This window comes from Taeniopygia guttata, chromosome 6 (assembly GCF_048771995.1).
Source record: "Taeniopygia guttata chromosome 6, bTaeGut7.mat, whole genome shotgun sequence".
NCBI classification, from domain to species: Eukaryota; Metazoa; Chordata; class Aves; order Passeriformes; family Estrildidae; genus Taeniopygia; species Taeniopygia guttata.
Genome location: NC_133031.1, coordinates 7,600,465 through 7,625,439, shown reverse-complemented (window position 1 = coordinate 7,625,439; position 24,975 = coordinate 7,600,465). Strand labels below are relative to the sequence as shown.

The window sequence follows — 24,975 nt, the reverse complement described above, 5'->3', positions numbered from 1 at the left end:
TAGGCAGCCTGGTCATGCATGGAGCAGCCCACTGTTTTACACCGCTCTGCAGCCTGGAAGGATGTGCCAGCAATAGCACCTGGGAGCAGTGGCACAAGCAGAAGGCAGCAGTCTCATACACAGGACATGTCCTAGCAAGGCAGCTCTTCTCCCTCTCCTGAGAGGGCACAGCTGGTGAGAAGTACCTAAGGTGAGATGTCCATGCTGCATTGCCAGACCAGTGTCCTTCAGAGAGGCCTGACAGAATTTCACACTGTGTCCAGTGCTGTGAGATGTCCTTACTGGTGGTCTCAGCCTCCTGTTTGATGTATAAAATCTTCCAGCCTAACTCCTGAACATCACCTCAGATAGAGGACAACACATCCCCCAGTCTCAAAGCTCATTCCGCTCTGTGACAGCTGCAGAAGTTACTATGGAGAAAAACAGTTCAGTATGAGAGAGTACTGCAGTAAATCTCTCTACAGTCTATCATTAGAAACATGGAGGAATGCAAGAGGCCAAGCTGCTTTCTTGGGTCTCAGTGGCCTCCCACAGCCCACCACTGCTGCAGCCCCTGTGCCTCCAAACTGCTCACTGATCTGCTGCTGGATAGCTCTAGGAGCCTCCAGCCAGTGGGTACAGCTGACTTACATAGATATATTTCAGTTATGTATAAAAAGCCAAATTCATTACACATTAAAGCATGGCAGTTTTAACCTAACACTTTTAGGCTTTTCCCTACTTCTCCTGGCAAGACCAACCACTGTATTTTCTCATACATGTGAGGAAGCTTTCCCAAATAGTATCACTGGGAGAAAAATCCCTATGTACATCATTCTCTGTAGGATGCCCAAATCACCAAGCTTGCAGCGAGTGATGCAGTAGCTGGGGAGTAGCTGAGAGGATTGAGCCTGTGCCTGCTCAGTGGGAGGCATGAGGATCTCCTCAAGGCGTCAGCAGATGGCTGGGTGCTGAAGGTATCTCCCTGGTGACACCCACGGGAAACAGCTGGCAGAAACCTAGGGTGACGTTGCCTCACAAGTTGTCCAAGATACTTTCACCACTTCTGGGCATCTACAAGGCCTTCACTGGGCTCAGATCATGGCACAGGGCACTTGGGAGGCCACTGCTCCTCTACAACAACAGCTGAAGTTCAGGCACCTCAAATGGCACTAGTCCTCCACATTTACACACTTGAATAATTCCTCTGCAAAACAAACTAAAAACAACTGGAAGAGCAGGTAACACTTATAGCTCTCCTGTCTGCACTGTTAAAATTAGACTTTAGGGTTCAATATGTGAATATCATTATCTGATAACAATTAACAGAAAAATACCAACATAAAGGGCAGTGACACATCCTCCTTGCACTGTTTACAAATGTCATGGTCATATGAGATAGTAGTCAAACAAATCAGCAGACAAGAAATAAACCACATAGGGTATGTTGATAAATATTTCTTTCAAAACAGTGTAGCTTTTTACATGACTAATGTGATTTAATGCAATTTCAGACTGAGAAAAAAACAACCAAAGCTGATTTTTGCTAACTGTGTTTGGAGGAGTGACACAGGTAATGAACTACCATCAACTCTGGCATTTTATCCTGATAGAAAATGTGAGTAGGTAGACCAGTCAACACCACTATTGCTTTTAATACACCAGTGAGGACTAGTGCAGGATGCAATTAGGCCACAGGTATCACCTTGGAAGAGAAGCAGCCATTTGCATGCAAAAGGGTTTATCCTTCACAACTGTGTGGGCTGGTTTCATGCACCAGCCAAAGCAGCCTGTATCACAGAGAGGTTAGAAAATGTCTGCCTGGACCTTTAAGACAATTTTATTCCCAGTTAGATCACCATCAAACCCTTTTCACAATAGCATCTGCCACTGAACCACTGCTAATTAGTCAGTCCCTGTTCAGCGAGGGAGGAAGACGTGACAGCAAAGATGAAATTATTTTTAAAAACGGCCCAAAAAGTCCCGATAAGGATTGCAGCACTTTATGACCAACACCATGCGTGTCACAGGGCAGGGAGAGGGAATTTGCCTATCACTACATGTTGCAATCACGGCGGAAATATCTCTCTCTTCTTGCTTCCTCTCCACCCTTATTCACAGAGTTAAGGTGAGATGGGAAAGCAGCTGCAGCTTCTAGGACATCCCATATGGGGAGCCAAGACAGCACTGGTAATGCTCCTTCACTGTGGTCTATAACCCCCACTTGCTTTAATGTCTTCTCTTTTAAGTATCACTTTTCTCTAACTGTTGTGAGCAGCATGAAGAAAATTCATGGAAGATCTTGAACAGTTTGGGTGTGGTGCGGGAGGGGCCACACAACAGGCAATGCAGTCAGGGGATATACTGAAGCAAATAGTTTTGTTGTGCTGGGGGAGAGAGAGAATTGGGAGAAGCATCTTGGCTGAGGGAGAGGGATTCATAATTCATAGCTCAGTCAAAGTCTGTGGAATGATTATTCTAACACTTAGAAGTTTTCATTCTGCACACCATAATCTCCAAGTGAAAAAGCAGGGTTCTTCCAAGGATAAGTCTACTAGGCTGAAAGGTAAACTCCTGAGTCCCAGGAGTGTGAATCTTCATTTAGCTCTTTGTTCTCACAGATATGGACAGATAGAGCCTGAGCACCTAAGCACAACAGCATCTTTATTGGAATTCCTTGTCCATCATTCTCCCAAGAATATGGAGACAGAGAGGGGATTGCACAATTGAGTGTTTCTGCAGTTCCTTGGTGAGGACAGAAACATGCCCACAAGGCTTGGAGAAAGATCTTTGAAAGGAGAAAGTGGTGTGTTTCAAATGAGACACCCACCTTCTCTAGAGTGATGTACTGGCAATACCTGAAAGTAATGGGCTGCTCTGATGGTTCCTTGAAGACAGGAAAGCCTATCAGGGGGATAGCAGATTCTGCATCTCCTCTCTTCTACCTCTTTCCAAATAAAGCAGGACTTACAGCACTGGAGGGGACTGCTGCTGTAGCAGTAATCCCCACACTATGGTAGCATCATCCATGTCAGCATCCACAGAGCATGATGCAGGCTACATGCCCACTAGAGCATCTGCCCACTCCTGATTCCACAGGGAATAGAAACACCAAGCATACTGCTCCAAAAGCAATTTTCATTCTATCATAGCCTGCAATGACACCAGCATGGTGTGCACCCTCCCAAATGCACTCAGCTCAGCAGTTTAGCAAACACACTTGGAAGGGCTAACAAGAAGACAGGGTACCAACACTGACAAGCTGAATTTTAGAAAAGTTAAGAAGCAGGTTATAGAGAGAATATGAAATATTTCAAAGCACATATTTGTTGTACTGTCCTGTTATGCATCTGCCTAAGTTGCGCTAGTAGTCAGCAAATTTTCTCTGTAATTCTCTAGTTCCATGAAACAGAACTTATTTCTGGTTAAAAATAATATATATACCTTAATGCTGTGTACATAATTCATACAGAATAGCAAAGTATTCAGTGCAGTGGGAAAGTGTCATCTTTCAAATGCTGCAAAACCCATAAACAGACAAAAGTTACATCCAGTTGCTAAGTATTAAGAAATACACATAAAAAGGAGACTTCCTACCAAGATGGCAGAAAGCTCAAACAAAAGGAAGAAGGAAAGGACACTATTATATCCCCTTGTGTCCTGCTATTTTTTATTATTATGGAGTGCTCCACTTACACAGGGTGTGCAATAAAAACATGCTTGTGTAGTAAGGTAGAGTCAACCAAAATCATCAGCAGAAAACCTAAGGAAAAAGATTTTTTTTCCAAGTGCTTTCAATATTTATACAAGTTCAGAAATTAACAAAATCAGAAATTAACATTGGTGAAGCCTTACCTCAAGAAAGACTTTGGCATTTGTGTTGTGTTTGTGTAGGGCATCGCTGGAAGCTCACGGACCTTCTGAAACCTACCATAGTGTAAATGTCTGCTTCAGTCATGTTCCATTTCTCTGCAGAGGAAACTAAATCAAGGACTTGGCACTCTATGAAGCAAGGTATAGGATAATCACCAGGTGGAAACTCATCATAGTTGAGAATCTAAGACATCTTCCTTCTTTTCTAAGACATCTTTTATCCTGACCAGTCACGGGAGGACAGAGAAATATATATGGTCTAAATTGTCAACCAGTCAATACACCAAATAAAAAATTCAATGTCTTTTCCCCCTCATTTATTTCCCACAAGCCTCTTCTGTAATCTTCTCCTTTCCACACACCCCAGCTAAGTGAAAACCACGGGCCTTCCCATGGCATTGGATTGATTGGGTTTTGTAATGGCTGCTAGTGTGAAAATCCTTCATAACATAAATATTTTTAGCCAGTACCCTTTCATACATCTGCTTATTTTCCTCATGTCAATTTAAATAGCAATTTAAATAAACTACTAATTAGTAATTTAAATAAAAGACATAATAAAACTGAAAAAAGTATTTCCTAGTAAGATGTATAAAAGCTGATAGGAACATGCAATTCATGTATCATGATAATTTTCTATTACATTTTGTATGTGGTCATTTCAGACATGCTAGAAACAGAGGAATTATCCAATACATAATTTTGGCAAATATATTTACAAATATATTCCAGAGACACTGTCAGAAGTTGATACTAAGAATAAAAGTTATCAGTTTAAAAAAGACAGTAGATACTAATCCTTGTGGTGGAAAAGCTATTTTAAAATGTGAACTTAACCACATCCTCTTTAGTATGTACTTATCAACATTCAATACTCTCTTCCTGAATCTATACAAAGTCTCAGACAACAGCTCAGAAAAGCATATAAATATACATTTCATATTAAAAAAAAGGTTTCCTTTGAAAATCAGCTATAATAATTAGCATTAATACTCAATGAGTATGTCCATGTTTGGGCCTGGAACAAGTCTGTGCTCTCTCAGAGCTGCCAGACACTGCAAAGGTTTCAGGAGGACCACCATCTCTTTGGAACAACAAAGAGCAGGAACTAATAACCCAAGGCCTTAGACTTAATGGGAAATGAAAGGGAAAGGGACAAGGAAGGCACACTGAGAACTTCTTTCAAGTCTAGCATCTCATAACTGTAAGCCAGCTCCAATGCTTTCCAGGGTGGCAGTCCCTCTCCCACACCTGCTCAGCCAGCCTCCTCATACCTCCAAAACAGAGTCCATCCTGTCCAGTGCACCTGCAGAACACTTAGTCTATGGAAAAGACTGCATCTGAGCACAGCACAAAACTGAACTTACTTTCCAGCAGTCAACATGAGGAACAAACAACACAAGGAATAAATGGCTCCCAAGCTTTGTGCTTTTCATAGTAACAGCTTAATTTCTCAGCTTACCTGTAGCTGCCACATAGCTTGGAGTTTACTGCAGATGCAAAGCTGTCTTGCCATTTTCATCACAGAAGTAACAGGTAGGAGTGTTGTTCTCTTCTTTCTGGGAAGTAAATGAAGGACACAGGTGGTTTGTGAGTATTTATTTCACCCACATTCCACTAATTTAACTAATGACCAAGGGAAGGAAGCAGGAAAAAGAGAAACTGAGCCTGTTTTAACTCAGCTTAGTGATCTCCAAGCCATCTGTCCACACCTTTGCATACACAACAGCCATTTTAAGTCTGCCATGCTGACAATAAGTGGCGGCTGAATCAACAGTCTATGCCTCTACATGGGCAAATTCTCAAAGAACTGGACTGCTAATCCCAAATAGTTTGTTGCACTGCTGAAACACCTGATGCTTGTGACTATAATGACATAGAACACACCTGATCTAATTGGGATTCAGTCTTGGTAATAGGCCTTTATCATCAGCACAGCAGGACATAATAAAGCCTCCACAATTAAGTGAGCAACAAAACTATTTTCCTGCTTTTCTTTCTTTTAATAGTTTCTTTATGATGGCATAAGCACTGAAATTGGTGCTATTAACATTTATTATACATGGTTTGGTTAAAGTTTAGAATTTTTCTGTGCTAGAAGCAACAAGCTTTGTTCACTGAGGCTCCTATTTGGCTGCCACAGGCTGCAAAGCAGAGAGAGCACAGGGGTTTGTAAAGCCCAGCACTGTCTGCTCCAAGGCAGGTGCTCACTGCTCAGGAATCTCTCCAGAGAGTACCATGGTGTTTCCAAGGCAGAATTACCACCTATTTTACCTATATGCAAGTCTGGGGGTCCTTTTGCCCCCCTTCTTTCATCCAAACCCCCAGTTTGTACTATTCTATCTCTGTTCAACCCCACAGGCTCCTCAGCAAGGCCCCTGCAAAGAGAAGCCTAGGGAGGGGGACTGCAAGTTCAGCCTCATCTCACAACTTGCCTGACACATGTGCAGGGACCAGCACCTCCCTAGGGCTGGGGAAAAGGTTAAGGGAAAGAATTTAGGTCTTCTTGAGACTTTAAAGTAAACACTTCCAGAAAGGGATGCAGGGGAGGGTCACAAATCTACTCTGGCCGGCCTGTGCAGCCATGTGCACAAAGCAAAAGCTGCCCAGCTGCACCCACGCCACGCTCCAAGCCATGATGGCAGCCCACAGACACCCACGGCCCTTGGGCCATCGCCTCAGCCCACAGACACCCACGGCCCTCCCGCCATTGCCTCAGGCCAGAGACACCCACGGCCCTTGGGCCATCGCCTCAGCCCACAGACACCCACGGCCCTTGGGCCATCGCCTCAGCCCACAGACACCCACGGCCCTTGGGCCATCGCCTCAGCCCACAGACACCCACGGCCCTCCCGCCATCACCTCAGCCCACAGACATCCACAGCCCTCCCGCCATCGCCTCAGCCCACAGACACCCACAGCCCACTCACCATCGCCTCAGCCCAGAGACACCCACAGCCCTCCCGCCATCACCTCAGCCCAGAGACACCCACGGCCCTTGGGCTATCGCCTCAGCCCAGAGACACTCATGGCCCTTGGGCCATCGCCTCAGCCCACAGACACCCACAGCCCACTCACCATCGCCTCAGCCCAGAGACACCCACAGCCCTCCCGCCATCACCTCAGCCCACAGACACCCACGGCCCTTGGGCCATCGCCTCAGCCCACAGACACCCACGGCCCTTGGGCCATCGCCTCAGCCCACAGACACCCACAGCCCACTCACCATCGCCTCAGCCCAGAGACACCCACAGCCCTCCCGCCATCACCTCAGCCCACAGACACCCACGGCCCTTGGGCCATCGCCTCAGCCCACAGACACCCACAGCCCACTCACCATCACCTCAGCCCACAGACACCCACGGCCCTTGGGCCATCACCTCAGCCCAGAGACACCCACGGCCCTCCCGCCATTGCCTCAGGCCAGAGATACCCACGGCCCTTGGGCCATCACCTCAGCCCAGAGACACTCATGGCCCTCCTGCCATTGCCTCAGCCCACAGACACCCACAGCCCTTGGGCCATCACCTCAGCCCAGAGACACTCATGGCCCTCCTGCCATTGCCTCAGCCCAGAGACACCCACGGCCCTCCCGCCATCACCTCAGCCCACAGACACCCACAGCCCCTCTGACAATCGCCTCAGCCCACAGACACCCACAGCCCACTCACCATCGCCTCAGCCCACAGACAGCCACAGCCCACTCACCATCGCCTCAGCCCAGAGACACCCACAGCCTTCCCGCCATCACCTCAGCCCACAGACACCCACAGCCCACTCACCATCGCCTCAGCCCACAGACAGCCACAGCCCACTCACCATCGCCTCAGCCCAGAGACATCCACAGCCCTCCCGCCATCGCCTCAGCCCACAGACACCCACAGCCCACTCACCATCGCCTCAGCCCAGAGACACTCACAGCCCTCCCGCCATCACCTCAGCCCACAGACACCCACAGCCCCTCTGACCATCGCCTCAGCCCACAGACACCCACAGCCCACTCACCATCGTCTCAGCCCACAGACACCCACAGCCCTCTGGCCACCGCCTCAGCCCAGAGACACCCACAGCCTTCCCGCCATCGCCTCGGCCCACAGACACCCACAGCCCACTCACCATCGCCTCAGCCCAGAGACACCCACAGCCCTCCTGCCACTGCCTCAGCCCCTCAGGACAGGAATGGCCTCCCCAGAGCCCTCTATACCAGCAGCCTCACCCGCTGGGGCAGCCCAGACTGCCATGTGAGAGAGCAGGAAAGGTAATTATACCTGTGGCTGTGGGGCAGGAGGCCCAGTGCCTGCCCACTATGGGACTGCCCGTGTCCAGGCCACTGGAACCTGTGAAGTCAGAGAATTCCCACCTATGTAGAAATTATCTTCTCTGTGAGTGCCTGAGGGAGCAAAACAGTCCATGAGGTTACTGGACAAGAGCAACTCTGCCCAGATACACAGGCGATCCTGCTAGAAGTGTCTCAACTCCAACTGGACACTAACAGCAATTAAAAAAAAAAAGTATAAAAATGGTAACTGAAAAAGCATGGAAAGCTGCTCTCCAGCTGGTGGGCTCCTCCTGGCTGCATAAGCAGTTAGGAGACCTCAGGAGAAAAACCAATGCTGCAGGAAACAGTGGCAAGAAAGGGGAATTGAAAGCCTTGAAGGAGCACTGAGAAGCCACCTTCTCCACAGCTGCTCCCTGTCTGCTCCCTGGGGCCAAAACCACCCAGGCAGGGCAACTGGTGGCGGACAGGGGTTGTGTCCACAGGGACACGTGAGGACACTGGATCGAGCAGGGAACCAGGGCACCTCCCCCTGTCCATGGCCCTGTGGGATGCTCAGTCCATGCCTACATCAAATCCTCCCTGCTGGCACTGAGTCATCCCTCAGAGCATCTTCTCTTCAGGCTATCCAAGGCAATGGCCAGTTTTTCTTACTCACATTCCCATCCCTAAATACATTTTCACCATGGAGACCATTACCCTCATTCATCTCCCATCCCAGGAGACACAACTTTGTGGGACTCCAACTCCAGCTTGTTAGCTCAAGCCAAAAGGAATAACTATCAACTAAGAATAAATACTAATTAACCTGAATCTTTCATCATATCGTGATCTGAACCAGATGCTACCTCTAACTTTAGAGGTTTCATCTCAAAGCAGCCTATCTGCAGCAGGCAAAAATAAGATTCCTTCTTTTGATAAACTTAATTGTGGGCCTCAACAAGACACATTTCTTGGCAATACTGTGCTCTTATCTTTAAATGCTGTGAACTCACAAGAGTTTGAAAGGTCTTACATTTTGAATGCCTCCCATATGAGTTTTGTGACTGAGAATTCAATCCAGGAAACTTCCTATGTCGTGCTGGAAAAAGAGGTGCAGTGGAGACAGCTTTAACACTGTACACAAGCACTGAATAGAAGTGTTCTCAGAACCCTCAGCCAAAGGCTGCACAAGAGCACAGCCGAGATTTAGCCCCTCAATGCAGGGAACAGTGGGGTGAAAGCTATATGGTATCTTCTGTTGAGCTGGTTGAAATCAATAATGCTTTATATTGGTTTTAGTATCAGAGAAAGAATAATAGAGCAGGGTTAAATCCAAAGATTTATCTGCCAGAGTGTATCAACATTTTCAAAGCTGCTTGACTTTTTTCATTTGTTGGAAGTAGCTCCAATGTTTTCTAAACTACTGAAAACCAATGTTAAAAAATCCCTGTAACAAAACTGCATTTTTCATTACGACTGTTGGTACTTATGCAGACAACATACAGAGAGAGAGGAAATGATACAAACCAGACTTACTGTAAAAGCCAAAACCTTTCATAAATGCAGCTGTGTTCCCTTGCAGAAAAATAGGTTATTTGGGGGAAAATATTTTTGGACTTTAAAAAACAGTGACAGGGATACCAAATAACTCTTGGCAAGAGCTGTGCAAAGCTGAATGCTGCCCAGTTCCACCTCTCAGGCACCTTCTGTGCAACAGTCGATACTGGTAACTAGGATTAGCAATTTAATCTTCACACCACTTCAGTGTGGACATGTAAGTTTCAACAAGCTTGCAGATGAAGTCATAAAATCAAACCTCTACCATTTTAAAGTTGCATAAACAGTGTTTAAGTGGTTTAATAGTGGGGTTTGTTTGCACAGCATGAATGCCATTGTATATAGCAGCTCAGCAAGTCCAAAGATGTGTCCAGCAGTGCCAACTCCCCAGATGCTGGCACACCTTCCCATCCAGATTCTCTGCTGCAGATCACCAAGGGCCTCTTGGTCTGTAAGACATGCATCTCACTTGTGAGGCCAGACACTCCCCAACCCCTTGTTATGTGGCACAAGGAACTGCTTCTGTGTCCTCTGAAACAGACCTTGCTAAAGCCCCCAAATCTGTGCTAAAGGAACAAATGGCAGCTCCATCCTCCAGGAGAGCTGAAATAGGCAAAACCACTGAGAATGAAGTACTGCTCTACCTTCTTCATGAGTCCAGTCACCACCTACCTCCTCTCTGTGTCTTGCAAGTGGCTGTTTCTTATGGTATTAAGTCACAAGTGAGCAGTGAGAATCACTGGAAATAACCAGAAGGTACCTGATTCTTACCAAAACTGATGGGAATTACATAACCAGTGGTTTTTTGGGAACTCTGTCAAATTTAATGACAAAATTGCTCTGAAGTCTTCTATTTAGGGTACTGGCTGACTGTAAATCTCTAAAGGTACATAGTCAAGTGGAAACACCAGCCAGAGTTTCAGCCATCTGAACAGTCCCAGGTGCCCAGGTGCATTTTAGGTACTGAAAACAAGCTTTAAAACTTGTTTTAAGACTCCTTTCCTTGAAATGAAGGTTCATAATCTTTGATGAGTCCCATAACCAAATCTGCCATCATAACAAATGCACAGGCATCTCCTTTCCTGGATGTGGGTGGTTTTGATGCCTGCACTGGTTATAAGCAGCAATGTACTAAGGGAGTACAAAACCATGAAATTTAGGAAGATGAGTAATGTATGAAGTGTGGAGGCAGTGAGAGATGATCCTCATATTATGTGATTTTATTTAATAATGTATAAATAAGTATCAGCTTTCCCCAAACTGCCCCTCAGCCTAGCAATTACATGTTGGCTGATTTCTGGTTAGAGCTGTTCTTTTATAATAACAAACTGTTCCCAAAGCCTCACATACAGAGAATTAGACAATCAAAGTACTGTGTACGATTTTCCACTTAATTCATTCAGTTAGTTGCAATTAAAACAATACAATTCAAGGCCTTGTGTATTTCAATGAAAAATACAAAAGTTTACTTGTTACTATTAATATATACAACCTACAAGAAAGTGTAAACAAAGCCCCTTTGTTTTCATTGTTGTAGTAGAGTAATTTTCTTATCTTTTTCTGTAGATGCCCTGGCAGTCATCAATATTTCTTTCAGTTGCTGCTCTTCAAAAGACTCACACTTTTCATTCAGCTGCACAGAAAAAAAAAAAAAGGAATCCAGTGGGACAAATTCCCTTGGTGAGCAGATCAACTGTAGCTGCCTGGGGAGGAATCTAGGTGAATGTGCAGGGCTTGTGCAAAGGAGATGATCAAACCTATTTAGGAGGGAAGAGACAGAATTTATCGTGCAGTAATCAAATTTTACTTTAAAATAGATTTTACCTAGATATTTTACCTAGATATTTTACCAAAATATTTCATATTTCTGGAAAAGCAGTGTTTCATGGTTACCAATCTCTGTTCACCCCCTTCATACAAACAACATGCCAAGTTTTAGAATGACTATGGAACCTTTCCTTTTTTTGTTTTATGGATCTTCACTAATGAAACCTAATGACAATCTAGTCAATATTATACCAGATTTGTGAGTGCAAAAGAGAACAGAAGCTGTACCTGGCTCCACAAGAAAGTGATAAGCCCCCCTATTAGAGCTGCTGCGACTGTCTCCCATACCACCAAGCTCCCCCAAAACTGGGCACTATTTCCACCAGTCATGAACACAGAGTGTGCAATGCTCAGAGAGCAGCAACATCTCTGCCTTCTAAGAATGCACTGTGTCTGTCCAAGTCTCACGATGTTTCCAGACCTTCTGTGAACAAGATATATCTTCACACTATTCTTGGTAGAAGGCTATCCTCCTGATGTGCTGGTCTTGGGTATGTTAATTCAGTAATTCAGCAGTGGTTCTTGACAGAGGCTTGATTCAGCCTACTCCTGCAACAGAATAACAAAGCACTGATTTGGATCTTGTACTCTTAATTATTATTCCACCAACATAAATGAGCATTTCACTTAAGCTCAGTTCCTCAAGAAAGAACTATTGTCTGCTTTGATAAGATGGTATGAAATTTATCCAAACATTTATCGAACTATGTGAAATCTTATTTGCAGAATATGTTCTGAGATTTTGTGAATAAAGTCCCTCAGGATAAAGTAACCCCAAAATACATGTCAGAGCAGAGACTCCCAATATCTGGTCCAAAGGGAACTCACAGCTCATCTAGTGCTCACTTTTATTCTTTTCTTCCAGTACACAACAGCATAAAAAGGCCAGGATGAAATAAAGAACCAAAATCAGCATTTCTTTTCCAGAAAGGCAGACCTCTGCCAATCCCAGTTCCAAGAAACACTGTCCAGTATTTTCCTTCCTTTCAGTTACTGTCATTCTACAAAGATGTGACAAAGTGATGAATGACAAGGAAGGCAATTCAGCAAACAAGGTACCTATTTCAAAGTTATTTTTATTAAAATAAATGCTAATATCATACTCATGGCATATGATTTTATGCTTGAAGAATCCTGCAATTTGCATACAATCTGGGTGAAAGAAATTTAGTTGAAAGACCACATCTCCAACTACTAATGAATGTTCCCAGAAAGTCTAACAAAAGAAAAAAAAAACCAACCACCTCTGCTTGGCACGTTTTTTTTCCAAATGTGCTTTCTTAGCTTAGGTTGCTTTCATAGAGATAACACTGGCAGAGAGTAACTGTACTTGTTTTGTAATAAACATACTTTTGATACGGCATTTCAGGGCAACTGGATTATTAAAAAAAAATTTATAAAGCTAAAGTTATCATCAGTGTATATCAAGGATCATGTTATTACAATAAACTATATAAAGTAAGACACTGTCCATGAAATCAAGGAGATATTTAATATCACTTTAATATGTTGACATTATCAACCAACCTATAAATACCAGTAACATTTTCATTATCATCTACATTTAAGCTTCTTTAAGCTTTCAAGTACCTTTATGTTCAATACCCAAAACCATTCAATTCAATTCCAGCAAGTAACTCCAAAAATCACATCAAGGAAGTTCTTTATTGGTTTCTCTCAATGACTTCCAGATTAAATCTGCTCTTCTATAATCACAGAAAAGTCTTCCTGTGAATATCTCATCTAAAAACACATGGTTGAAGTTAGGTATTTTCAGTGCTGCAACAAAGGACCCTGCAACTAGAAAATAGTTAATAACTCTCCTGATGATTCACATATTGAAATCAGTGCTGACTCTTAGTATCAGAAGAATGAAACCATATTTAAGAACTAAAATAAGATTGTGGAGCACACAAAAGGAATAGGTTTGGATCTCAAAGTATCTACCTTTTACCTACTCACCTTTCAGACACTTGGGCTTCATTAAACTCCCAAGTACCACTGCAAGAATGTGCACTAGCAGTGCAGTGGGTGCATAAATGCCAGAATGCCAAGGTAGGGAAGAAGCAGACATAAATCTGCTCACAGTAGTGTTCCAGATTGGTGCTAAAATAAGAGTTATGAGTTACATTCATTTCAAGTAAATATAAGATTATCTATACTCAGTTCAGGCCTTCTTTAGTCATCATCTACTTGGGAAGAAATTATAGCTTTATAGAACAGCATTCATTTTTCTCAGTGACAGAAAGCAAAAGTGAACAAACTCTTGCCCTTCTCCAGTTCAGGCCAAGGAGAGATCCATGAACAAAGCCCTAAGGGTGACATCTACCCAGCACAACACAGCTGCACTTACCCATTCTGTAAGCTCCCAGATCAAAAGCAGTTGGCTCAAGCCTCTAGAAAAAGAAAGATTTCACATCAAAATATTCTTCCAAATAGAAGTTGAGTACACAAACTTACCACCTTTCCTTGTAACAAAAGCTTTCATTCATGTTAGCTAGAAGACAAGACCTTTACTACACCAGACAACAAGGGAAAGTTATAGTGCCCTTTCAGACCCATTCATCTTGAATAGTTTCAGTTATGAATGGACAAGTATTCTTCACACCTCCTAGAACACCGAAACAAAGAAGAGCAAACCAAATCCTGGAGTCCTCCAGAAACTTAGAATTTCCACCTAGCTTTCTATTCAGATATTTCTACCCTTGATTATTGATACTAAACTGTAGCATTAAAGTCCCTGGATGGGCAAGGATAGGTTGGATTCAAATCTACACAGGGACCCTCAGCGAATGTCATTCAGCCCGAAATGCAGGTGTATCATTGGCCAGAGAGCTGGATAGCGCTGAGACCTCAACAAATCACATGTGCAGCCTAGGGAAATTTGAGCTTCTATAAAAGGAGCTGTGGGAATAAACTCGGGACTGTTCGTCACAAGGACCACTGACTGTGTGTCATCTCTGTCTCCGACCCACACCCCTCCACATTACACTAAACAAATCCATGGATGCACTGAATAGCGACAAATCAGCAGCAGCTAATAAAATTAAACTAAGCTAGACATCATTGCTATATTGAACAAAACAGATTCTTCCCTCCACCAATAATGACTAGAGCAGACAGAAGTGCAAGAGCTGTGGTGATGACAGACTTTCATCAGGAAAGGCAAATGGGCAGGCCTTGGCAACTGTGTAAATTCTGTGGTTTGGTCCTGGAGGTTGTGGCTTCAGTCCCAGGTCCCAATTCCTTACCACAAACCACTAGAGATCTCTGTGAGTAAATGCAGGACCAGCTCCTTCTCAGCGAGGCACCATCAGATTTAAGTATCATCCATGCAAAAGGCCTGCAGCTGAAGCATCCTGCCATGGGCATGGCTACACAGCACAGCTGTGGGCATGACACAGCTGAGACCCTTTCAGCTTGACAACAGAAGAAAATGTCCTGAGCACCTTCCATCCCTGCAGGCTGCCTCCCTTCTTGGACAGCCCCTTGGGAACACAGCTGCTTTCTCTGCATCAGACACAGAGGACCACAGATTAATTAATGCTGCCTGTATCCCAGGAATCTGGGACCTTAATCACAGTCCTTGGCCATGCTCCACTAGGCATTTTCCATACGTTAGGCAAAAGGCAGGCTCTGTATGTCAGGGCTCCTCCAAGAAAGGGCTGTCCACCTGCAGAGTAGCAGCTTTTGAAGCACTCCAGAATCTAAGTTGCTATTCCCAATATGCAAACATAGTTAGCTCAGCCTGTCAGTCTTTCTGAACTCTGGCAACGAGGCAAACCTGCATGAGCACCAGCGGTCACAGCCATCCAGGCACTCCAGCTGACACAGGATATGGACAAAAGTCATGCGTGGGGCAGCCCTTGCTTTGCATTTTGGTGCAGATGTACACAGAGAAAGGAGTGAGGGCAGAGCTGAGACAGTGGGAAGCTCAGAGAGGAGGAGGGTATCTTACTTAAAGTCACTCTAAAGCACATTACAAATCTGTTAAATCATTGTGGCTTACCCTATATTTCAGAGTAAATTAGTAACTTTTCAGAAGGAGTGAAGAAACTACCACTCCACTTTTAAATAATGAAAATGCTAAAAAACCTACACTTAACAGCTCTAAAACTGCAGCAAGTCACCCACCAACACCCACTCCTCTTGTCAGCAGGCTTTTTTCAGCTTTGCCTATTATTTCTGTCAAGTCAGAGATGTCTAATATTTGCCATGCTTATCTGCTCAACTTTCAGGAGCCACAAATGTTACAATATGTACCTGTGCCACTGACCTTTTTCCCCACAGCATTTTGATCTAAATAAGTAAAAACCACAGAGTTTCCAAAATCATTTGGATTCACTGCTCTGAGTGCATAGCTGTAAAAAATTTGCTTTAAGATTAACATCCAATTTTATTCATGCCTGAGGCTTCACCACAGCATCTATTTTTGTAAGATTAACAGCAAGATCCCAGTTCTCCAGAAATGTAAAGAGTAACAGACAATTGTAAAAGGAAGATGATGTTTCCTAACCTGCCCTGCTCACATCCAAGAAGGTACATTTTCCTAGCCCTTTCCATATTGGATGTAATTTTTTTTTTGCATTTTTGGACCCACAATGTACACTATGTGTATTAATCTTTCCACCTCCCATTAGCTGGAATGAAAACTGTGGGTGCCAAAAAACCACTAACATAAATCTCATATGTGCAAAGCATCCCCTGAAAGACAGCTTTTATGCTGGATGAGTTAAGAAACAGCCATCTTCCAGTACCTTGTACAAGAGCAGTTTGAACCATCTCTAACTTGAAAATAAAAGTATACAAAATGAGCACTTAATTTTTTGGCTAATCCATTTGAAATGAGTATACATAAAAGCTTTTTTTTTTGGACATAGCAACCTGAGGACAAATTGAGGGTCATTTTTAACCTAAACATCAGAGAAGATGTTGCTTTAAATAGTGCCTTGGTGTCTGTCAATTAAAGCTATTGCATTGCTGTCAACTTGCATTCCTGCTTTAGTTCCAGCTTTGCTCCATCCTACACAGATCTGTACAAATCAATTGTCTCTTGCAAACATGCACTAACCACTGGAAAGTGAAATTAATAAAGTGTGAGAAAATCTGATTCATAAAGCTGACACTCCTGTGCCCAACAACTCTTCATATGGGCACACGAAGTGGTAAAAGATTATCAAATTTCAACTGTCATTCCTGACAAAATGCATCTCAATGCTGGAAGGAATTTTAGGTTTTAAGCTAAACCACCACCTCAAAGGATTCCTCAGAGCCTGTCAATATCTGTACTTTGGATGGAAAGCTACCACTGAGTGCAGTGTGCCCAACATACAGAACCTGCCACAAAATGAAGTTCTTCATAAGAAAGCTCATCTCAGTCTTGGTTGGTAACAATAACAAGGAGACAAGATGAGACCATCAGTCTCAATTGTGAAGACAATGTTTTCCTCCCATATTATTCTGTCTGTCATGTTCCCTTCAGGTTCCAAAGGAATCCCTGTCTCATATATCATTATTTCCCACAAAGCTTGAAAGCTCTCAGGGGGGGGTTTCTTCCTGCCCACTGTACCAGCCTTGAAGTCTGAGTACCTTCAGAACAGTGACAGAGGCCTCTGCCAGCAATAAAGGGGAACATCTGCATACCAATTAAACTGCTGAGCGCTGAAGAGTAAAAAAAAAGAAGAAGAAAAAAAAAGAGGGGAAAAAGCCTTGAAAGTAAATCTGAGCCAAGTTCTAATTAATGCCCTAGGCCCCGATTCACCACAGCACTTAGGCATGTAGTTAACTTTAAGCATGTATTTAGTTCCATTGAAGTCAAAAGACAGCATCGAAGAGGCAAACTACATTAGCACAATTTAATACTCTTTGGGCTAATTAATCAACCATAAAAATTTACTATGAGATCTGTATTCCTTATTTCCCTCACTGTGACATTTCCAGATAAAAATACTTGGATGTGGCTGGAATAAGCAAGAAAAGCACTACCTGTTTGGCTGTCATGGGGTGCTTGGTCCTACAGCTGTGAAGGCCAATTCCTAAGAACAGCTGTAGGAGCTAAGTTCTCTCCACATCACAGCCTACAGTCTGTATCTTCTTCGTGGCTGCAGCTCACAGACACAAAAAGCACAGCCCCTGTCTCAGGACCAGCAGTTGAAGAAACAAAAAGAACTGGCAACAGATGAGCAAAGCCAACAGCCATCAGAGGCATCTTTCCTTTTCTCTGTAAAGAGGCATTTGCTCACTGCAACCCATCAGTGTCAGTTGTGATTGGAGATGGCAAGGAAGGGCAGCAGACAGGGCTGGGTAAGCGAGGGAGGCTGAGAGCAGATGCAGGTTTGGTGAGAGCTGGTGAGGTTCCCAAGGATGCACTGTCAGGCAGAGCTGGGGTGAGGGGAAGAGTGCTGCAGTCTAAAGGCTAAGCAGACTGGAGTATGGCCCAGCTCCAGTGTGGGCAAGGGCTAAACTCTCCTCAGTTTCAGTGCAGCAGAACTAAGCCCTGTAAAAAAGAAGCCCAGAGTGCAATCTCCCAGGTATATCCAAACCTTTTTATCCATTTGGTAAGTCCAGCATGGAGAATAACTGCCAACATTGCACCAACAACATGCAGGCTAGATGTGGCCTAAACATGATCTTCAGGGGGCAAATGGGACCAACATTTGAGTCCTGTTGACTTCAGAAAAGCATGTGTAACTACCAACCATTCTGTAAATCAGAATGCAAGGAGACAAGCTGGCTAATAAGTGTATTCTTGTTAGGGATTTCTGCAAAAATGAAGCCTCAGAAAGTATCATTAATGCTGTACATAGACCTGTAAAAGCAAGAAAAACAAAAGCAGGGGACGTAAACGCCTGGTTGACAATACTTCTTTATCTCCATCATGAAAACAAAAAAGAACAAAAACAACCCTCCAAAAATTAGAACAACTTGAGAATAAAAGAAAGTACCAGCACAGCTTTTCAGATTAACTTTGAATTTCCTTGCTTTCATTGGTTTAAGAGCTCTATTGTTACTCACTTGTTTTTATTAATTGCAGATAGTAAAAATTCTTTTATCTTTCTAAGTCTTTAGAGCATGTTATATAATTACGTAATTAAGGCCTCTTTCAACTGGATATAATTTACTCTATAGTTTACAACAGCTGCACTAGAGCCATTACATTTTATAATTTAAAAGCCTAATTAGAGGCTTCTTAATTAGTGGATGCTTCAGTCACTAGGCTGTGATTGTGTAAAATACACTCAGCAGTTATTACATTTTACAAATTTACATGAAATGTTTGTGTGAAAGCAGGGTGTGTACAAGTTCAAAAACACAGCGCTTGTCCTTGCAGGTCAGCCCATCTGAGCATGCAGAGCTCCACACAACATCTCCACTCCCCTGTCTCAGAGCCCAGCTGCTCTGCACACAGCCTTTCCCTCATGCCAGTGTTGCTAGGAGCTCCCAAAACAGGACCTCAGCCTCACCAAGCTGATGTGACTGTTGCCATGTCCAAACGTGACCAAAAGAGAGGATGGAACTGTGCCCACTGACTGCCCAGGCCAGCTCTTGCATGGCTCATCAAAAGCTTTCTCCAGCAAACTCAGCTCCTCACTGCTGCTGCTCTCTCCCTCAGGAGCTCTGCTCTGTGCTGGATTCTGTACACACTTCCCCTGTGCTGCCCAAGGTACTCATATCACTAGATGGAAGAAGAGGGGAACCAGCCTCCCATTTATAGCCACTGACACATATTTCTCATTAATCCCTACCAAACTAGCAGTCAGTCACTGAGATGGTAAGTGCAGAGAAAGAACTGTAACTCCATCTTCCCCTCTCGGTAGCATAATGCTGGGGAACAGCTGGTGGAACTAAAGCCAATCTTACCAGGAATCACTCCCTAGAATGAGCCTCTCATGAACTGGGGGCTCACAAGATCTGTCGCTCAGTGAGCAAAGAGCTTGTCCAGACCATGCTCTGGAGGACTGGTGGGGTTTTGCTCAGTTTTCTCCAGCTCATAACATAGCAGCTTTGTTACAATGGGTCAGATTTGGGGCCTGCCAGCATTTGGGAGTGTTGCTTTAAACAATACAGTGACAAAATCATGAGTTCTTGTTGACTACAGGATAATATAAATCAGCTATTGAAAACCTGTATCATTAGTGCTATTGCTTTCCAGTGGTAGATAGCTGCAGTAACGGATTGGCCTCTCCATCTCATCCTCCCACTGGAAAGCGACATATACAGGACCGATCAATAACTTGATCTAAGTTACTTGTAGACATGTCAGGTGCAAATATCACCCTTTCTCAAAAGGTTTTAAAGACCAGGTGGTTTTGCAAAATTTAGGCCAGGCAACAAATTGCTTTGGATAAATTGTCATTATGGTGGAGAATAACAACTAGATCCACCCACATTGTTACACATGGGTGTTAAATAGACAGGAAGTAATTCTATTGTATGCATGTATTTCTTTGTGGGGTCAATAGCTCAAGATGTTCCATTTGAAAAGTATTTTCTGGAATAGCCATGTTGCTGAAAAGTCTATTTGATAGGAAATAACTAGATTATTTCATCATGGAATTTGCCACTAATTTCTACAGCTGAAATCCTAAAATACTTCCAAAATCAATACCAAAATCCATGGTCGTTATGAAGGCCAGAATTTTATCCTGCTGTGTCACAACATATTACCCACTTAATGTAGCGTTGTTAAACCTGAAGTCAGTGGAAGCTCTACAGGTCACAGCCTTGTTTCCCCCTGGATCAGTGGAGAGGCTAGAGAGGGGCTTAAGGGCCTTCCATACACAGAGGTGGCACGTACATGTGCTTCTATCCCTGACCCCACCTCTGCCACCTGCACACACACAGAGGGGATATGATCAAGTAGATTATAAAACAGGTCAGGGACAGATATATCACAGTAATCATTTTACAGCCCTCAAAGATGTCCACGGACACACACGGAAGCGAATGCAAGCTGAATCCTGGCTATACACTGAGTCCTGAATCTGTGGCACTGACATCAGGGGATTCTTTTTGGGGGAGGAAACAAACATGGGCCAGGGCTTTCCAAAAGGTGAGCTGTCATCTTCTGAAAACCCTTGTAACAAGCTGCCCACAGATTTAACTGAAAACTTCACAGGGATATAATATTTTTTGAGCTGGCCTTCTTATAAAACTCTGTACTCCAAACTTCTGGACATCCTGGCCCCTTAAATCAAACACCCTTTTAAACTGGTCTACATACAACACTTACATTCTGTGGCCTGTATGGTATTAATACCAACTTTCTTCAGTAAGTTCAAAAGCATCAGAAGTGATGTCACAGAAGTTATTTCACCTGATTAATTTTGCATTGACTTCTGTGACAAGAGTAGGAGAGTAAAAAGAAGGCGGTGGCTAGGTTCAGGTAGCCATAACCATAAAGCAGAGGAGAAGGCTGAAGACAGAGGAAGAAATAACATCACAGTGATATGCTTTGTACTCAATCTGCCTGTTGGTCTAAGCAAGTACCATGGACTTCTTTGCCTTTACAGCAGGGCAGCTGTGCTGCACTCTGCCATGTAAAACCCTGGGAGAGCAGAGCACAGGACAGCCAGTGGCTTGGCAAGGCCAGGGACCCTCTGGAGCAGGATACCTACAGCAGGACAACTCACCAGCCCAACTCCCTCAGCACCGGGGCACCACCATGAGGAATCCAAGCACCTGCACTCAGCCCACAGCCATCCCAGCTACACAGGCTGGTGGCTGATGTGCTCCAGTCTCATGGCTGCTGCCAGAACCCTTTGGGTCAGAAGAAAGAAATGAATCTCTGGCAGTCAAGAGAGTCAAGGGATCCCTTTTTATGGGGGCAGGATTATGCACTATCATTTTGTATAGATCTCTGCTCTTCTCCACTCCCACACCTTTTTTTAATTTTTTTTTTAATAAATGAAAACATACAAGAAAAGCTCAGTGTCTTCTTTCAAGACTTCTCTATTTCACTAACTTGTTCCAACCTCCGTCACAGCTCTTCCCTTGTCAGCAACTGTACCACTGCGCTATACCTCTGCCCACGCACAAATGCACTGGTTGAAGGTATGAACTGGAATCTCTCCGTTAAAGGAACAAGCAGGCATCCCAGAGACTGACACAGCTGCTATTTGCATGTAAAAGAGGAAAAGAGGTGCATGACTGAGCCCAAATTAGCATGAGCAAAGCCTCCCACCGAATTTGCAAACTACAGCTTGCACAGTGGTGCTAATAGAGGTGCACACTTTCCTCACAAAGGATTCCTACCTCGGCTGTAAGGAAACTTGTATAACAGTGGTCAACAGAATTTAGCATGAACTTTTAAATCCCTATTTTTTCTGAAATATACAGAGTGCTAGAAAAAGAGAAAAACAGTAGAGGCAGGGTAGTGTGGATATACCGAGGTTTAATGTCATACCCACTTCGAGCTTGATTCCTGAAGCTGGCTACCTCAAAGATGTGTTTTGTAAGGCCTCCATCACTTGTGTACCCCTAGATTTCTGAATGTGCAGAAATATTTACAGTGCTCAATGCACCTAAAAATGAAAACCAAAATAAGCAGGGCAAATGCAGATCTAATGTACCATTTCCATCTTTTGAGAAAGGGGAACCATTCCTTTTCAATATCAGCTCTTTCAAAGGGATGCTCTTGGGATTAATTTATGTCTGCAAAGTCTTGCTGAAGACACGCATTTCATAAACTATAAGGTTTCCAGATTTTAACATAGCCTTTGTCTCTCTGGCTGCATACAGACATATCTAAGCATCCGTGTCTGTGCCTATACCTACTGAGTCAGAAAAAGAAGATTTGATGTCTTCAGTGGACTGTTCAAGAAGTACAGTTTTATTCGTCCTCCAAACCAAACTGCACTTTGGGGTCTTGCTGCAGAGAAGCTATAGACTGTTATATGTAATAAAGATAATTTGCGCCGGTAGCTGCAGAGAAGTTATAGACTGTTATATGTAATAAAGATAATTTGTGCCGGTAGAGTGATATGTATGTAATATTTGATATTATTAAGAAAAAGCACAAGTTGGCACTGGGGGTTGTCTCACATATGGGGAAACTGGTCCCGATAAAACCTCATTTACAAGTTAATACATGTAGCCTGTCCAGAGATGGGTCATGTCTCAAGGTGATCCAGGAGCTCCTGAGCAATGATCATCCCAGCAACGACCACCGGGATCACTGGAACCCTCCAGAGTGATACATCTGAACTCCGTATTGTAACCACATCAGGAGGACCCATCGCTTCCTGGACACCGGATTGTTCAGCTTAACACAGAAAAAAGAGACTTTATGAATATGTGGGACTTGGAATGGAAAGAAAAGGCTGATCCCCCAAAATCCCAGCCTCGAGCAAAATGATCCCTATAAGAATCGCTCATACTGGGAGGGTGGTGTATGGCACAGAAGACCCTCTGCTGGAACAGTCCAACCTGTGTCTCACCCAGCACCGATCCCGGGCTTGGCACTGTCCTTTTCCTTGTGGCGGGCTCAGATAGAATTCGATTGCTATAATAAAATTGCTTTATTTTTTTAAATTCGGCTGGGTCAATTTTTACCTATAACATAGACTCTTTTTACTTTATCCTCATATTTTCATGGAAGCTGTTGAAACAATTCAGTGCCTCTATTTCTGTAGTAGGTTTAGATCATCTGAGAAACTAGAAATAACAGTAAATGCAGACATTAATGGTAATAAAAATCAAAGCTAAGCCCTACATGAAGAGAAACAAATTCCAAAATGAAAAATTCGATTACACAGTACCTGTCTCCTGTCTTGACTTCCTCATTATACGTAGAAATTAACCCTGTCATTAAGCACTTTGATCAGGCTGTACATAAACAGCTTATAACGGCATGAAATCTACCACAGCAAGCAGCAAATGAAAGAGTGGAGAAATACTGACATTTGGGGCTGCTGTCATACATCAAGTGCTCCTACTCCCTCAGGGCCAAACTGCTAGAGTAAATGGGGTTACTCTGAGGATTAATTGTTCCCTCCTGGTTTGCACTACTTTCAGAAAGTTTCAGCAATAATATCCAAGAGGCTATCATTTGGAGATCAGCAGTACTGTTCTAAGATCTCTGAGAGATTCATAAACTGGGCTTTGTGACTGCCCTTTAGGTTAGAATTTGGTATAGAAATTCTCAGCCCATAATTGACCTGAGGCAGTATCCCACCTTTTTAAAGTGTTCTGAGGTCAAAAGAGGAAAAGCAGCATTTAAAGTACAAATAGTAACTACCATCTATCTACTTAGAATTAAGGCACAAGAGGAGAGGTGCCCATGGCCAAACTGGTCCAAGCTTGCATTACTCAGAAATTAGGTATGGCACCATTTCACACACTCCAACTCCAAATATTTGTCACTTATTTGGAGCTAATGCCCATTATGAGCAAGACTTCTGGAGTTTTTTTTCTGGATAGTTTGTTTGTCAGGATTTTGGAGCAGAAGTTGCTTTCTTCTGGGATGCATTTAATGCAATGTAACTTTACTTAGTTGTGATCCTTTCTAAATTCCTTGCACACACAGATTGCTACGTGATCAGAGGCAGTCAAGCCAATAGGATTTCTGTCCAGCTGTGCCCTGGTTTGCCATCAGTCCCTTGCCATCTCTGAGCCTTCTTTTCAAGCAGCTGTTTCCTGCTGGCTCTTCCCACCTCTTTGCTCAGAAGACCCCCAGCATGGAGACAAGCAATGGGAGTGCTCAGGTACAACATCTGCCCCAAGCACTACCTCGGGGCACTGCATTGAATTTCCAAAGTACAGCCCAGAGCTCTCTGCTTTCCTAGGTTAGCTGTGATGGGGTGCTGGTGATTTAGCAAGTACAGTAGGCACAGACATAGGGGAGGAGCCCTGAGCCGAAAGAGACAAAGGCAATTTTCCACTGTATTCAAGATAGCCCAGATTTTACCTTTAACAACCTAACAAAAGCTTGGAAAAACACTAAGCAACCTCACAGATTGTTTCTGTATGTATTGCTAAACATATTGCAGAGCAGACATTTTATTACTCCTAAAAGCACCAAAGTCCATTATTTCCTTCACTTATCACAATCCATTATTTCATCCCATTGCTACAATCAGCTCCAGGATGTTATTTCAATCCATTGTTCAACATGGCTATAACCACAGTTCAGACAAACTCAGCCATAGACCAAAACAGCTGAACCAAAACAGCACAGGCAGCACTGAGCTTCCCAGAATACTGCTCTCAATCTACAAAGCTGCATAGCTGAGCTTACTCATGCCCCACATACCAGCCGGGTGCCCACAAAAACACTTCTTTCCAGATCCCCAAACTCAGGCATTCCCCTGTGTACAATAAAGCAAAGAGTGCAACCATGCCACGCCAACACGAGTATACACAGAACACATCACAGTAAGACAGTGTGCAAGAGATGGAGTTATCTGAAGGCAGCATTTTTTCATCTGGCTCTAACAAACCAGCCCAACTGCAGCACATGTGTAGTCCCTGGTAATAAAGCA

General features: G+C 43.7%; 1 protein-coding gene across 13 annotated transcripts in view; it reads right to left on the bottom strand.

Moving 5' to 3' along the window:
• The window catches only part of RTKN2 (rhotekin 2), a 196,172-nt gene that overhangs the window by 129,452 nt on the left and 41,745 nt on the right, over positions 1-24,975 (bottom strand). For 9 of the 13 annotated variants that reach the window (XM_072930896.1, XM_072930899.1, XM_072930897.1 and 6 more), the window contains 5 exons: positions 13,848-13,890; positions 11,916-12,043; positions 9,144-11,424; positions 8,121-8,242; positions 5,315-5,411 (listed from right to left, as the gene is read on the bottom strand). In XM_072930896.1, coding sequence (XP_072786997.1) covers positions 5,315-5,374 — 60 coding nt within the window. In that variant the 5' untranslated portion in view covers positions 5,375-5,411; positions 8,121-8,242; positions 9,144-11,424; positions 11,916-12,043; positions 13,848-13,890. Of the gene's footprint in view, positions 1-5,314; positions 5,412-8,120; positions 8,243-9,143; positions 11,425-11,722; positions 12,044-12,322; positions 12,496-13,084; positions 13,105-13,847; positions 13,891-24,975 lie in introns of those variants that run through there. The other 4 variants (XM_072930903.1, XM_072930905.1, XM_072930908.1 and 1 more) reach the window with 3 other exon arrangements.